This window comes from Oenanthe melanoleuca, chromosome 12, assembly GCF_029582105.1.
Source record: "Oenanthe melanoleuca isolate GR-GAL-2019-014 chromosome 12, OMel1.0, whole genome shotgun sequence".
NCBI classification, from domain to species: Eukaryota; Metazoa; Chordata; class Aves; order Passeriformes; family Muscicapidae; genus Oenanthe; species Oenanthe melanoleuca.
In genome coordinates, this window is record NC_079346.1 from 1,712,635 (window position 1) to 1,727,872 (window position 15,238).

Genomic DNA, 15,238 nt, shown 5'->3' on the forward strand with positions numbered 1-15,238 from the left:
AAATCAGACATTGGGGTTGGAAATGACCCCCAAGATCAAACACCAGGGCCACTAAACCCCATCACAAAGTGCCACATCTGCTCACTGGCTGGGAGTGACTCCACCACTGCCCTGGGCAGCCTCTGCCAATGTAACCACACTTTAGTCAGGAAATTTTTCCTGATGTCCCCCCTGGCACAACTTGAGGCCATTTCCTCTGGTCCTGTCATTTGTTCCCTCAAAGAGATCGACCCTCACCTTCCACCAGCTCCTCCAGGGGATTTTGGAGTGACTGAGCACTCCCAGCCCTGTGAATGTTCCACTCTGTCCATTATTTTGTGGACAAGGACACTCTGGGAGCTCATCCTGTCCTGCCAAGGCAGAACCAGCAGTGAATTCATCACTTTGGGAGGGGTTTGGCCAACTCTGGTGCCACCAGAAATCAATGGGAGCTTTATCTCCATCCTCAAGGGAAGCAGAATCCTGGCCACAGCACACTTTGATCCCAGTTCTGAAGGGTGGGCTCACCCCAAAGTGCCACTCCCAGCCAGAACTCCTGACTGATTCCAGGGTTATTTCCCAACACAAACCATATAATAGTGAATAAAATCACCCAGCTAAGCCCCAGCCCCCAAAATAAAAAGCACATCATTTAATCTAGTTCAGCTGTGTTTCCTTAGATCTTTGTGGAAAAGCCATTATTAGATCCCTACTCAAGAGTTTAAAGCTTTTTTATTTTCTGAAAGCCTGTGTTGCTGTAAGCACAGGGCTTAGGGTATCATTAATCCATATTCTGTTACTGTGGCACAGCAGATTCCTCACTCAGTGAAAATATGTTCAATTTCAGAGACAACTAACATGGGGAAAAAATAAATAAAAAAGTGGGGAGGAGAAAGGGAAAAAGAAACAGGAAGAAAAAAAAAGGACAAATCTGAAATGAAAAGGACATATCAAAAGCAAGTTTTTGAGGGAAATATTAGCACTTTTATCATAATGAGTTTGTAACCTAAATTCATATTTCAAGGATGAAATTGCTGACCCTGTCTGCCCTCCACAGGAGGCTGAATGGCTCAATCGCAGTTTAATCTTCCCTGAAATGGTACAGAAGAATAACACAGCCCTTGAAGAGCAACACACATTACTGATGCCCCAAGATTCACAATTTAACTCTTCAAAGGAGGGGAAAAAAAAACAAACCTCAAAACACCCAGCAGTCATTTCCTCAGAAACAAAAATGAGATAAAACAAAAACCACACAACACATGATGAGGCTGGAAAAGAAGGGATTGCTCAGATGAAGGGTGAAGCTTCACATGCCCATTTTTATTCTCAGAGGCAGAGCCTTTGTAATAAACTTAAATCATTCTGTATTTCCTAATTCAGCTAATTCTCATTGCAATCCTTTTGATTAGAGAAGACAAAAAAGCTGTTCTCTCAAAGCCCACCTTGAGAACCCTATTTTTTTTTTAAATACAAATATTTCTAAGCTGATTGTGCTTTTTTAGCCAAATAAAATATAAACTAGGGGTCAATAATGTGTCCATTTATCCGAGTTCCCCACCACTGCTGGAAAAGAACCAGCTTTGTTTTTAAATCCAGTATTCTCAGGTAGGAAGCAGTCAGAGCAGACCTGGGAGAAGAGGATGAGTTTCCACTCAGTAGTCCCTGGCTACTGCACTTGTCAGGATCAGACAGTCCCACACTGGTTTGGGCTGGGAGTTAAAACTCATCCCATTGCCACCTCCTGTCCTGGAATTTGGGGATTTGGGGAAGCTGTGACCCTGCCCAGGGGGCAGAGGGGCTTTGCTGGGTGGGAATGGCTGGGGGGCAGCAGCAGCCCAAGGGGGTGCTTGTGAAGCAATCACCTCGACACCCCGAAATCTGGAGGGATGGGAATGGTCTTGAGGCAGGGAAAATGCACCTCCAGTCATGGACAAACTCCAGCAGGTCACAGGGGGAGGAAAATTTATTGTCAGCTACGTGGGGAGACAGAGGACTGACATCACCCTCTGTGTTACTCCCCATTACAAATCATCTCTGAAGTGTGAACCTGTTATTGCCATTTTTATCTTCTCATTTCTGTAGCTGGAGCACATCAGCTTCTCTCCCCAGTCAGTCAGGAGCACTTTTCATTCCACCATTCCCCATTTCTGAGAGCTCCATGCCTGGGAAGGCTCTGCCCTGCAAGGATCTTCCTGCTGGAATTCCTGCAGGAATTCCCTGGAAGCCCAGGGAATCACACAGCTGAGGGGTGAACCAGCCCCTGTGTTTATTCTCTGCCTTCATCTTCACAACCACAAGAGCAAAAAGATGGCTTGTGGTCCTCTCTCACACACTTTATGCTCCAAGGGGTTTGCATAATTTCATATAATTAACACCAAAATCCTGCCTTTTCTTATCCTCAGCTTCTGATGAGAAGCTGCAACTCTGCTTTAACCCAAAACAAACACAGAGCTGCTCATTCTCCCCTTTTACCCTCAGAGTGCCCACACCTGATTCACCACTGAAACCAGGACTTGTGAAATCTGTCACTGTGAGTTCATCCCTTGTGGAGATTTATGCTCCTCTTGAACATTTTGAAGCTTTAATTCTCCAAGGAGAGGTAAAAACCAAGGCTGAGATCCCATTTGCTAGGCAATGTCTTCCTCAAGAAACAAGGCATTTTACCTGCGTGCTCCTTTGGACATTTCCAAACTTCAATTCCCCAAGGAAAGTGAAAGATCCCATTTGCCAGTTCCTTTGCTAGTCAAGAAATAACCCACACAATTCCAGCTAAATAATGACAATTCAAGATCTGCATTCCTCATTCACATCTCCACTGTCCCTCCCTCCAGGAATTAACACAACACCCACCAGGGAAAGCTGGGCAAACACCCCCAGCTCCAGTTGTACTTACAGGCAAACTGCAGCTGTGCCTCCCTGCTGACGATGGTGCCGAAGGGGTTTGTTGCCACGCACTGGTAGGTGCCAGCATCCTGGCTCTTGCTGGGGCTGCTGATCAGCAGGCTGCCCTCCAGCAGGCTGTAGCGATAATCCCTGCCCACCTCAATGCTGCTGCCATTCAACCTCCACCTGCAGCACACAAGGCCAAAGTTAAACCCTGCTCTTGGCTCCTTAAAAACACAGCCTGAGGTGAGCAAAGAACGGCTCTGGTCCCTTATTACAAATAAAATATAAAAAGCAAAGCACAGAAATGCAAATTTGCTGAGTGGTATTGAAATATCCCAGTGTTTAACTGAAAGAGCAATATCCTTGACATATGTTTCAGTCTCTGAAATGATTGATGCTTCTGGAGTCGCTGGTGCTGCTGCTCTTTGGAATTAATCACTTGGCAAGGGGAAGTCCCTGAGACAGGATCTCTAACCCATCAAGCCCACTGAGGATATTTTTTTTTCCCCCCTCTTTTGACTTGCTGGTTGTTTGTTGATAAATTTAAGAAATTCCCTCCCTGCTGATGTTGTCACAAAGTTGGGCTCTGAGGAATTCCAGCCCTGGATGGAGCGAGGAGGGGGACAGGGGACAGCCCCTCCTGAGTGCAGAGAGAAACTCTGAGATGTGTTTGCACGGTGGGTTTGATGGGTGGAACAGCTGGGACAGGGACAGCAGGAGCAGGGGCCTGGTGGCTCTGGTTGGTTTCAGTGGCATTTACTGTGAGCAGAGCAGCACCAAGGATTTACAGCAGCAACAGCCCTGCAGGAGGACAGCACCTCCCTCCAAGGCAGCTCCTAAAGCTGAAAAGAATGAGGAGTTTTGTCCTTTTTTATGGGAAAGTATGGTTAACCTGAGAGCCAGGACTGTTTATGATCCTTTTGTAACCTTTTGCTGTCCAAATTTCGTGATGGAGTTGCAATACCTGGGGATTTCCTGGTGTCCATTCCCTGTTCCTGATGCTCCAGGATCACTGAACACCCTGAGCTGGAAGGGACCCACAGGGACCATCAGAGTCCAGCTCCTGACCAGGACACCCCAAATCCCACCCTGGGCATCCCTGGGAGGGTTCTCCAGACTCTCCTGGAGCTCTGGCAGCCTTGGGGCTGAGCCCATTCCCTGGGGAGCCTGGGCATCCTCTGGGGGAAGAACCTTTCCCTAAAATCAGCCCTAACCCTCCCTGCAGAGCTGCAGCCACTCCCTGGACCCTGTCCCTGCTGACAGAGGAGGGACCAGAGCTGCCCCGTGGGATTTTTTGGGGTCAGCACTCCAGGGACATCACTGGTACACGCAGGAGAAAGGCTCATGTGTGAAGGTTCCAAGAGCAGGGAAACATTGAACAAACCCAATGGTTGGTCTGGGGTTCCCTTTCACTTCACAGCTCAGCTTCACTTTCTTCTCCTCCGAGTCCAAGGGGAAGATGAGGCTGTTGGGCTCCTGGAGGAAAACTGGCCCGTGCAGGGTGTTGTCATCTGGAGAGGGAAAACGGGACAGGTCACTGATGGAGCCTCCACCTTCCAGGCTTCAATACAAAATAGTCTCAGCAGTGACAGGCCTGGGGTCCCACCTTGGAAAAGATCTGGTGACACTTTATTCAGTTTATAACAGCAGATTTTTTTTTTTTCCAAAAGCCACTGAACCTGACTCTGCTTTTGTGCCCTTCAGAGCATTAAAAACTCACAGTAGATATAGGCAGAAGAGGGAAATATTTTGGCAAAACAGCCTGAGATGACCTTCAAGGAGCTCAGGAGTCATTTCAATCCAGCACCCTGAGACTGGGGATTCCTGATGGGAGCCTCCCTCATGTTGACTTTCCTTCTTCATTTTAAAAACACACTTTGATTTTTTTTGAGCTGTTAACAACTTCCTATCTCCTTTCCTCTCTCCTCAACCACTTTCTGCTTTCACCTTCTCAATTTATCCTCCCTCAGACCTGGAGCTCAGGCCCCTCCCTGAGGTGCAGCTCTTCCCCTTTGCAGCCAGCACAGAATTCCTGTAAATTCTCTGACACTGCACAAAACACCCACAGAAAGCTCTGGCTAAATTCACTGCTCTCCATCCTGTTGGTATCAGACACTTTTATCTCCACAGTGGCTGTTGAGAACACAAAAGAAACCAACTTTTCCTGCCTGAAAAGATCAGCTCTCCTGATTTCACTGAGACTTTTCCTCTCACAGTGTCAATGCCTGCCTGCTCCTCCAGTTCAGTGCAAGTAAGGACACAGTGGAAGTGCCCACAGCCAGAAAGTCTTTCAGCTGCCTGGAAGGAACCTTGATTTAACATCTTCAAATCATTTTCCAATCTTTTGCTGCCCTGTCTTTGCAGCAGACTCTGTTCTTTCAGTGTGCAGGATGTGAATGTGGAATTCACTTTAGTCAGGCTGCTGGAAGCCCACCTGGATGGGGATACAGGAAATTTGTGGCTACAGGAGGTCAGGGGAAAATAAATAAATAAATAAATAATAAAGATGATGGGGTGCACAAAAAATATAGAAAAAAACGAACAGAAGATGATGGATCTCCCAGATGGAAGGAAGGTGAGAATGAACAGGAATAACCCTCATATTCCCTGACACTGGGGAATCAGCTGGATTTACTAAGGACAGAACAACAGCCCTTCACTCCAGGGAGAGCAAGTTCTGTTTCTTTCAGAGACACCCTGCCAGGGAGATTAGAAAGGAACCACCTCTCCCCCACCACAACAGAGGATGCACCCAGCTCACAGTCACAGGCCTTGTATTTATCTTTATTTTAATTACATGTTAATGATACCTGGCTGAAACTCATCTATTATTTAAAACACATCTCACATTGTCTCCAGCTTTAAATTGCACCTGTGTGCAACTCCTGGTGCTGGTGGGAAAAGATAATAATAATAAAGTCCAGAAGGGACTGGATCAGGGATCCAGACTTGTCCCTGAGCAGCCTCATTCACCCTAAGACAGAACATCATAGCCCAGGAAGATTACAGCTCTGAGAGCTCTGTGGGTGGCTTTGAAAGCAAGAGATTTAAAATCCATGTGAGTGTATCCAGTTTTCTCACTGGAAAATGCAGAAGTGCTTGGGTCAAATAAGAGTTGCCTCAAATCCCAGGAGCTCAGAGTTTGATGGTGGCACCAGAGCATCCCAGCTAATGCAGTTAGGGACCTGCTGACTCAGGGATGTGCTGGATTGCTGTCACCTGGATCACACCCCTCCCTGGGCTGTCACCTGCTGTTATTTCAATTAGAGGCTGTCAATTTATATCTCATCACACCAAAGGGCAGACTCTGGCTCTCCTCCCATCACAGGAAAGCACAGCTTGCATTAAAAGTGGAACACTTCATCCACTTGAGGAGGGAACCAGGAACAAATCTGGGGGTCCAAAAGTGTCCCCACCTGTCCAGGACATCACCTGGCTGCAGGGGCATCCTGGCCTGCAAGGGTTAATGGAGCTGGGCCACACCAGGCAGTGGGAGCTGCATGTGCAAGAACCACCACATTAGTCATTATTATTATTATTATTATTATTATTATTATTATTATTATTATTATCATCATCATCATCATCATCATCATCATCATCATCATCATCAATGTAATTGACAATAACGTAATTATTAATTAAAATAAGTAAAATAAGTAATAAAAATAATAAGTAATTAATTAGTGAGCCATTTACAATTTAAAACACATAGACTCAAGATACAGAACTAAAGGAAGAAATAGTCACAGGTAGGTAAAAACTCTGGATTTGTCTAAATAACTCAATTTACCCAAGCTGAAGTAGAAGCTCATGAAAGATCAAATGAAAACAGTTTTAAATATTCCACCTGCTGCTGACACTGTTCAACATTTAACGTTTATATGGAAGAAAAAAAAAAAAAAAAAAAAAGGCTGCCCCTCCTGTTGGTCAGCAAGAGGAAAAATCCTGGTGTGATTTTCAAGCAGAAGGAGCTGGGCAAGGCAGGGAGAAGCTCTGAGAGCAGCTGCAGAACAGAGGAGCAGGAAAAACCTCCCAACACTGGCTAGATAAAATTATTTTGTGTGCCTTTCTTCTTCCTCTTATTGCTGCCTGTGTATAACCAAGATAAGCAAGCCCAAACTATTTAATCTTCAGCCTGTGGAGCTGCTTTGCTGCAGCCTTAACGTGAGATTGAAATCACTGCAGCCCAGATCCCACCACGGGGTGATAAGGGCTGAGCCACAGCACCGGGCACAGGAGGAGGATTTGCTTCACAGAGCACTCAGCAGTCACTAATAAATAAAACAAGCTGCCATCTAGATTCCAGCAGACAGGAAACTACAAGTGCCTGCACCAGAAAAAGCCCATTTTTTACTAAACTGTGTTACTCAGATGTTCACTGTCAGCACAGCCAGAGGCATTTGCTCTGCTGAAGTGTCTGCTTTTGTGGGAGCAAAGTTCTGCTGTTTGGATAACTCTGAAATACAAATTCTACGCCTTCTTTTACAAATTCCAAGTGGTGAGTTGATTTCTGTCACAGCAATGTCCAGGGACTTGCACTCCAAGAGTGATAACACATTTTTGGCTTATCACTGGTGAGCACTCTGAGCAGCTCAGTCCACAGAAGGCACCGAGGCCAGGAGGAAGCTCTCTGCTGTGCTTGGAGGCTTTTTCCCTCACCCTTCTCATCAGATTGTGTCTAATAGACTCCTCTTTGGCCATTTCATAAAAAAAAAAAAATAACAAGAAGCAGTGCATATCTGTGTGCACACACCTGGATCCTCAGTTATTTTACCTCTTCCCCTTTACACCATTCAACAGCTGCTCACACATTTCCCAGTGTCCCAGGACAATAAAATAAATAAAATAAATAACCTTCCCAGCCAAACTAACTGGTGAGACACTCCCAGGGGCAGATTTTATTTTTTCTGAGTTACATTTCTTTTGAAGAGCCCAAAATGAGTTAACCCAGAACAAACACGAGCTCAGCTGAAGACAAGCTGCAAACAAGATTGGGTTCCAAAAAGCATTTTTTCCCCTCCTTGTCAGATAAAACAAATGTACTCCTGCTCTGGGTCTGCCTCCTCTGACAGAAGAGTGTTTCTTGCAGTAAGAGGCAGGAGCTGGGAAATTTCAGTCGATTTCACAATAAAAGAAGCATTTTAACCACAGGAGGAGGTGTGTGTCCATATGGTGCTGGATGGAAAGTGATAGATCATTTAGAAGAACATTCTGCTCGATATATATATTTTTCCCCCTAGTGAATCACAAAACCTATTTAAAAAAAAAAAAAAGCCAGATTAAGTGGAATACATTCCAAATGAAGAGAGTATTTGTGTGTCCCTCCAGTACCCCAAAGCTGAGAGCCAGCACATGCAGTTGGATGTTAATGCTGTCACCTTCCCCTGCTTTTGAGGAATTGAGACATGAGGAATGTCAGCCAGGGTTAATTCACACCAAACAGGTGGAACCACTCCTATTCTCTCTGAACTGGTGACAGATACTGGTACCTAAATAGAACTGCTTTAATTTCCATTGAAAGTTATGGCCAATTTGAGAGAAAGTTTAATTGAATATTCCACACCGTAGGGAAAGATAATAACTGAACTGAACAGAGAATTCTTGGAGTATATCCAGGATAAATGAGAAAAATCCTCTCCTTGTTTGCTGCTGAGGGAATTGCTCCCTGCTCTGTGTGTTGGCTGTTTTTATACAGTGCTACAAGCCAATATTTCTTTGAGACAAAACTGCACCTTGGGAAGAGCAGCTCTTCAGAGAAGTGGGAGGTGGAATGGATAGGACAGCTCAAGGGCAGGGCTGATGAGCACAGCTCCTCAAGGTGAGCAGCTGCACTCCATCCTCTCAGCTGCAAGGGCTCCACTCCTGAATTTTCTGCCTGTCACTTCTGCTGACACCGACTGCACTTGGCTTTGGAACTAAACAAAGAATATTTTACACCATGTAGTCTTACTGTGATTAATTCTGTAGACTTCTCAGTGAACAAGAGCCACTAAAGGTGCTTCCTGTTCAAAGGAAAAAAAAAAAAAAGATAAAATCCAGATATTTTAAAAAAGCAAGAAGTGGTGTTTTTCAGGGAAGGGCTGTGTAGCTCTGCATCTCTGGGGACAGCCCTTGGTATGAGACTGGGATTCTTTTGTGGCACCTACAGGTCTCCAGCTGAACTGAGAGCCTTCTGCTGGCCCCTCTCCCCTCCTGTCTCCTTTTCTCCTGCTATCCCCCACAAATTTGGGTATGTGGATATCACACACAGATGTGGATATTCATGTGTGGATATCACACACACAAAAATGTGGATATAGGACACACAAATATGGATATGCCTATGTGGATATCACACAAAAATTTGGATATTCATATATGGATATCACACACAAATGTGGAAATATAATACATACAAATATGGATATTCATATGTGGGTATCACACACACAAATGTGGATATTTATATGTGGATATTACACACACAAATGTGGATATCACAGACACAAATGTGGATATTCATGTGTGGGTATCACACACAGATATGGATATTCATGTGTGGATATCACACACAAATGTGGATATCACAGACACAAATGTGGATACTCACGTGTGGGTATCACACACAATTTTGTGGATTTTCCCTCCTCTCCTGGCTCCAGACACCCAGGAGAGCCATTCCCACCACAGCACAAGGACTGACCTGTCCTCCAACAAATCCCTTGTTTAACAGGATGCAATTTGTGTTATTTCAGCAGCTCAACAGCCTGATAATCACCACACACATCCCCTTCAGTATCCCACAAAAGGACATTTCTCCAGTACTGCAGAAAATCACAAATTTCCTCACCATGCAGCCTCCTCCCTGAGTCACCACAGCCAAGAGCAGGAAAACAAACAGGGGAACTCACAGTGCTCACAGAGGATAATATAAACCCACAACAGAGCTGTGAGTAACTATAAAACAATAGTAAAAATCAGATTAATACAGTGCTAAAGGTGCTGCCACCAGTGCTGGCTGTTCTTGCATAGAGCTGTTTGGGAATAGAAGTGTTTCCAAGGGCTGTGCTAATTATCTGGTGATTTATTAGTAAGATGTGAGGTGCTGATATAATTGCTGTCTTCCAAGAGCACACATCATTGCTGGAAAACTTTCAGCTGTCTTGAGTATGACAGGGACTGTAAAGTGGATCTATTAAAAAAGCAGAAGTAGTTAGTTACATGTGCATATTTTAAATCCACCTATTTTATTTCCACAATACCTCCCTGAAATTCAATTGATTTGAATCTTGGGTGCAATCAGGAAGGTGTGCAAAAGCCAGGTTAACAAATGCCATCCTCCCCACCCCAGCAGCAGACAGCAAAGTTATGAAACACTTGTAATGAAAAAAAACCTCTTTCCTTTTAAAATCATGAAACCTTAGAAAAGACAAGTCCCTGGGGGAATAACCTATAATCTCTGTCTCATCTCTTGCTGGAAAAACAAAGACAGCTCTGGCAATGTGTGCAGGCTCTCAATTGATTGAGGAGCCAAACCCTGCAGAAAGCTTCAAGGTGAAAGGAGTTTTTTGGTGCTTGGCTCCAAGGTGAAGCCTCTCTGCTCTCTGCAGGTTTAACTACATCAGGCACTGTCAGAAGGAAAGCTGATCCCTGCCAGCTTTTCATCCAGCTATTTACAGAGTTGTTCAGGCCATGGTTCCCCTCTCAAATGTTTGTGAACAAGCAGATGGAATTACCAGGGTCTGCAGGGGAGGAAGGATCAGCCTGGCACACTCAGAGCCCAGCACCTGGAACTGGATTTGCACCGTGGCAAAGGAAAATGCCCGTGGGGGGTTCAGCCTCCCAAATCTGCTGCTCTGGGTCACACAAGCTGCAGTTAGGGCAAGGAAACACAATTCCCAATTCTGCTGGAATCCATCAGGCACAGACCCTTCAAACCATGCACAAAGCAGAAAATAAAAATCCTATTTGTTAACTCAGAGGACACTTTTCTCCTTGGCTGTTTTGGCAATTCTGGAACGTGTCCATGTCCCTGAGACAACACTGCAACAGGACATGTGTGACTAAATTTCATCATCTCCACCTGGTGGAGGTTTGTTTTCTCCCTATTTTGGGGAAAAAAAAAACAACAAAAAACCAACAACAACACCAACAACAAACAACAAACAAAAAACAACAACAACAACAAAAAAACCCAAACAAAAACAAAACAAAAAAAAAACCCCAATAAAATCCCCAAAAACACCAAACCCAAGAAGAATTAAACTCTAAACACTTTCCTTTCTGTCACAGAGCACTGGCACAGGCAAGTGCATCTTTAAGCATCTGCCCCATTACAAATACTTCCCTCTGCAATTTTCTTCCTATTTCTAAATTGGTCAGCCCTTGCCTTCAGAAGAAAGGACAATTTTTCAATATAAGAAATTAAAAGGTAACTGAAAGAATGGTGAGAAAGGGAAATCTTGTTTATCTTGTTATAAATTTATATTTTTGGGGCAAAACTTTCAGCTTCCAGTGGTCTGATGCAAGACTGATGGCATCCTGAGGTTTACAAAATAATCAAGATATTTAGGAAAAGAGAAGAAGTTCTGCTTTGGAGTTCACAGAGAGGTAAATCCAAGCCCTTCTTTGCACACTGGGCAGGAAAACCTCCCTCACTTGCCCTGCTGCTAAAGCCAGAGAGGGTTAATCCTGTGAACAGGACCCAAGGCTGCAATCTCCAGGTGCTTCTGTCCCATAAATGGATTTAAGTCTGTTGGGCTGCCAGCTCAGCTGCTCTGACTCCCTGTAACTCTGCTGGGGTTGCTCCAATTCAGGGCACATTTGAGGAGTTACCCTTCAATTTTTTATGTTGTTGTTCTCCAGATTGTCTCTGCAACCCTCAGCAGAGCAGGAACAAAAATCTCAGTATCCAGTAAAAATTTGGGAACTCAGAGGGTTCCTGCTGTGGCTCTGGAAGCTGGGACACCCCACCAGCCCTAAAAGTCACCATTTATCCCCAATTTTTCTGCTGGGTCACCCCACAAACAAACACAAACTCCAGACCCCACACAAACCCAGCCTTAAAATTAACACCACTAAATGCCAGACTGAGGGAGGCTTAAACAAAGTTCTGAGTTCAATCAGCAAAACATCAAACAGCAGCCAGGAGCACAATTTGTACAATCTGCCCATGGATAACACGGATTCCTTTAATTTTTTAAAATGTTATGAACTTTCAAGCAACACAGCAGGGAACAGATATCAGTAATAGCTGTCAAACCCTGACTTGTGACTTCTTACACTGCAATTTAGCACTCTCCAAGCCTGCTCAGATGGATGCCATTTGTGAGGAGAGCCTTTCCTCCCTCTGCTGCCAAACACTCCTTGCTTGTTGGAATTATTAATCCTATTAATAAATAATTAATCACATGAATATGATGCTCTATACATTATATATGCAGCAATCACAGGGTGGGGCTGCAGGTACAGTGCTCTTGGAGCTTTAATTCCATCAGTGTCATCAGCCTCATTTCACAGAGTGAGACACAGGAGATGGTGAAAGCTCTCCCTGTGATAACAGCCCAAATTCTCCTGGCTGCAGAGTCTTTTAACAGCTTTCTAGCCAATGTTAAAAGCTGACAAACATTTGCTCAGGCCAATTAATAAAGCTACAGGTACACCTTGCTTTGAACAATGCTTGCTTGAATAGTTTCAAACACTGGATAAAGTTTCATTATTAAAAATGTATTTTTACTATCTTGATTATCATTTTCCTGAGGCCTCTCTCTGCACAGCTCACAGCCCTGTTGTTTCTTGTCCCTGCATCTTCAGCATTTCTCCACCCTGAGATTTGCTTCCACACATCCAGCAAGGGCTCTGCTGCTGACCAGGAACAGAAATGTGCTCAGACTTCTGCTGGGGCTGCCTCAAATCCTCTGCAGCCACAGAAAAACTCACCACATAACCCCTAAATAAACAAAAATTACATTTTCTTAGCTCTCCTTTCCACCTATTGTTGAGAGTTTTCTGCCTTCTCCATTTCCCACTCACCCACCTCTAAGGAGCAGCACTCTGGATGCCCCAGAGGCAGAATTCACCTGCAGTGCTCCATCCCATGAGGAGAGCAAGTCAAGAGTTAAACTGAGGGGGATCATGTGTATTTTCTTCATCTGATCAAGGCTTATTACTTTATAATTAAACCCCAAATTTATTTCATTGTTCAACAAGAAATTATTTACTGTGTTGATGTGATCACCATGAAATGAAGTGAAATAAATCACTTGCTATGCAGAGTCCATTTATGCCAAGCCAATATAATGCCAAAGCCTTACAGAATTCACAGATCAGAACTATGGTGCAAAATAAATGTTACTCCTGCCTGTGCTTTAGTATAAGAAGCCAAAAATATCAGAAAGATGCCAAAAAGAGGAGCTGACTTGTCTTGGGAGTGATGGGAGACAAGCAGAGTTGTAGTGGTTTGTTTTTCTCTTTTGGTAAATTACAACTCAGAAGTTAAAAGCAAGAAAATTAAGGAAAATAATGTAATTTCATTCTAGAGCAGAGAAGGCTTAATGGGTAATCGAAATAATGTGCACTGCTTCAGCAATTTTTTCATTACAATTGCAAAAACAATAATGGCTTTATGTGTTTTGAAAATTAAGGATTATACTGGATTGAGAAAGCCCTATGAAAAACCTATTTTTTTTTTTTTTTTTTTTTTTTTTTTCAGAAGCCTCAAAGACAAGTAAGAATTTCTGTAAGCATCCTTTTATCTTGGACAGAGAGCTTGGGATTGAACTTTTCTCCAGCAAGAGAAATGAGAAATGTGCAGGCCCAGTGATTAAACAGGGAATAACTCTGCTGTCTGGGTTTTTGAACTTTTCTCTAAACTTTTCCTCCACTCTTTACTCAGCACAAACATCCCCTTGGCTTCTCCCCTGTAAGCAAAACCTGCTGGGTTCCTGCTGCAGCAGCATTACTTTGTTTACCTCTGGAAGAGAATTAAAAGCATTTTCCCAGTAAAGAACAAATGTTTACAGTGCAGAGTGAGTGTTTGCACTGTGCAGTAATGCAGGGAATACATCCCTTAAATATTTCTCTAATCCCACAGATGATTTTTCATCTTGCTGGGCTTAGTCAATGAGCACACAGCGAGTTCCTGCTTAAACAAAGTGAGTTTTCCCTCCTGGAGGAGCTCTGAGCACAAGACCCACAGCCCACAGTGTTCCCTGCATCCCACACAGGGACCAGCAGTTTGCCTGGAAAATCTCATTTCCCCCCAAAACCCCCCTGCAGCTCCCACCTCCTCTCCTACAGCTGCTCCAACTTCCAATTCACAAAAGCAGAACCTCTTTAGAACCAAAATAAATACTGATCTTATATTCAATGTACCCTGACAGCAAATAAGTTTGCTGTGCTTACTTCAGCATGAATAAAAAGCCCGGGAGGAGACTCCTACATAAGAGTATATTTACAAGTTCCATTACCCACTGGAGAGATTGATGCAATAAACCCATAATAAAAAGCCTCATGTTATGGATTTCTCTAATGTTTCTTATCAAACAGCCTGTATTATCCTGGCTTGTGTGTTCAATTTAAAACAGGTTTGCAGTAAGTGCCTGAGAGCTGGAGGTCATTTCCCCAGGTCTCTGTCGTTTCCTGCCCTAAAAGCAGATTGGAGCTGGGTGGGAACATTCCCAGAGCAGGCAGGTGATGAATCCAGGGGAAAAGGAGTGGGGAAGCATCAGCTGAACTGCTGTTCACACCTCCCAGCCCAGCAGAGCCCAGGGCACAGGACCCTGCACAGGTTCATTTTTCTGGCTAAACAGAGGAGAGCACTTGTTCCTCAGGAGATGAAACCCGTCCACAGGAATTGTTTTGCCACCAGTTGTCACCTCATTTGTATTTCATCCTGGCTGGCAGCAGCACAGCCCAGGTCTTCCCTGGGACCTGCTGCAGTCCCTTCAGCTTTTAGGCAAAAATAGCCCAAAATTGGTTCAACAGCTGCGGTGGTTGGAGGTGGAAGCAAGAGCTGAGCACTTGGACCTATTTATTTCTTCCCTGGCCCTGGGTTTAGCTAATAACCATTAGGTGCTAATTAGGATTCAAAGCAATTTTCCTTAGGACCTGTTTCCAATCATTGCAACACAATTCTGCAAGGCATTGCCTCGTTTATTAAATCTTTAAAAGACATTGTTGTTTTAATTTTCAGTTCTTAACCTCTCACTCTGCTCTGCTCCATGGGCCTGCAGGAGAACAGCAATTTTCCATCTCCCTATTCCTGACACCCTTTTTGTTAAAGCCTCCTGAATGAACCCTCCAGCCCCTGTAAAATCCATCCCCTGGAACCACACCGTGGTTTTTCTGATTTCAGTGAATGCAGGATGTGCATCCACTGATCCAGACA

The 15,238-nt window shown here is 44.2% G+C and overlaps 1 protein-coding gene across 3 annotated transcripts in view; it reads right to left on the bottom strand.

The window, feature by feature from the left end:
- Positions 1-15,238, bottom strand: part of LOC130258400 (contactin-4) — a 259,140-nt gene that overhangs the window by 95,873 nt on the left and 148,029 nt on the right. For all 3 annotated transcript variants that reach the window (XM_056501727.1, XM_056501725.1, XM_056501726.1), the window contains 2 exons: positions 4,253-4,379; positions 2,876-3,051 (listed from right to left, as the gene is read on the bottom strand). In XM_056501727.1, coding sequence (XP_056357702.1) covers positions 2,876-3,051; positions 4,253-4,379 — 303 coding nt within the window. The remainder of the gene's footprint in view (positions 1-2,875; positions 3,052-4,252; positions 4,380-15,238) is intronic.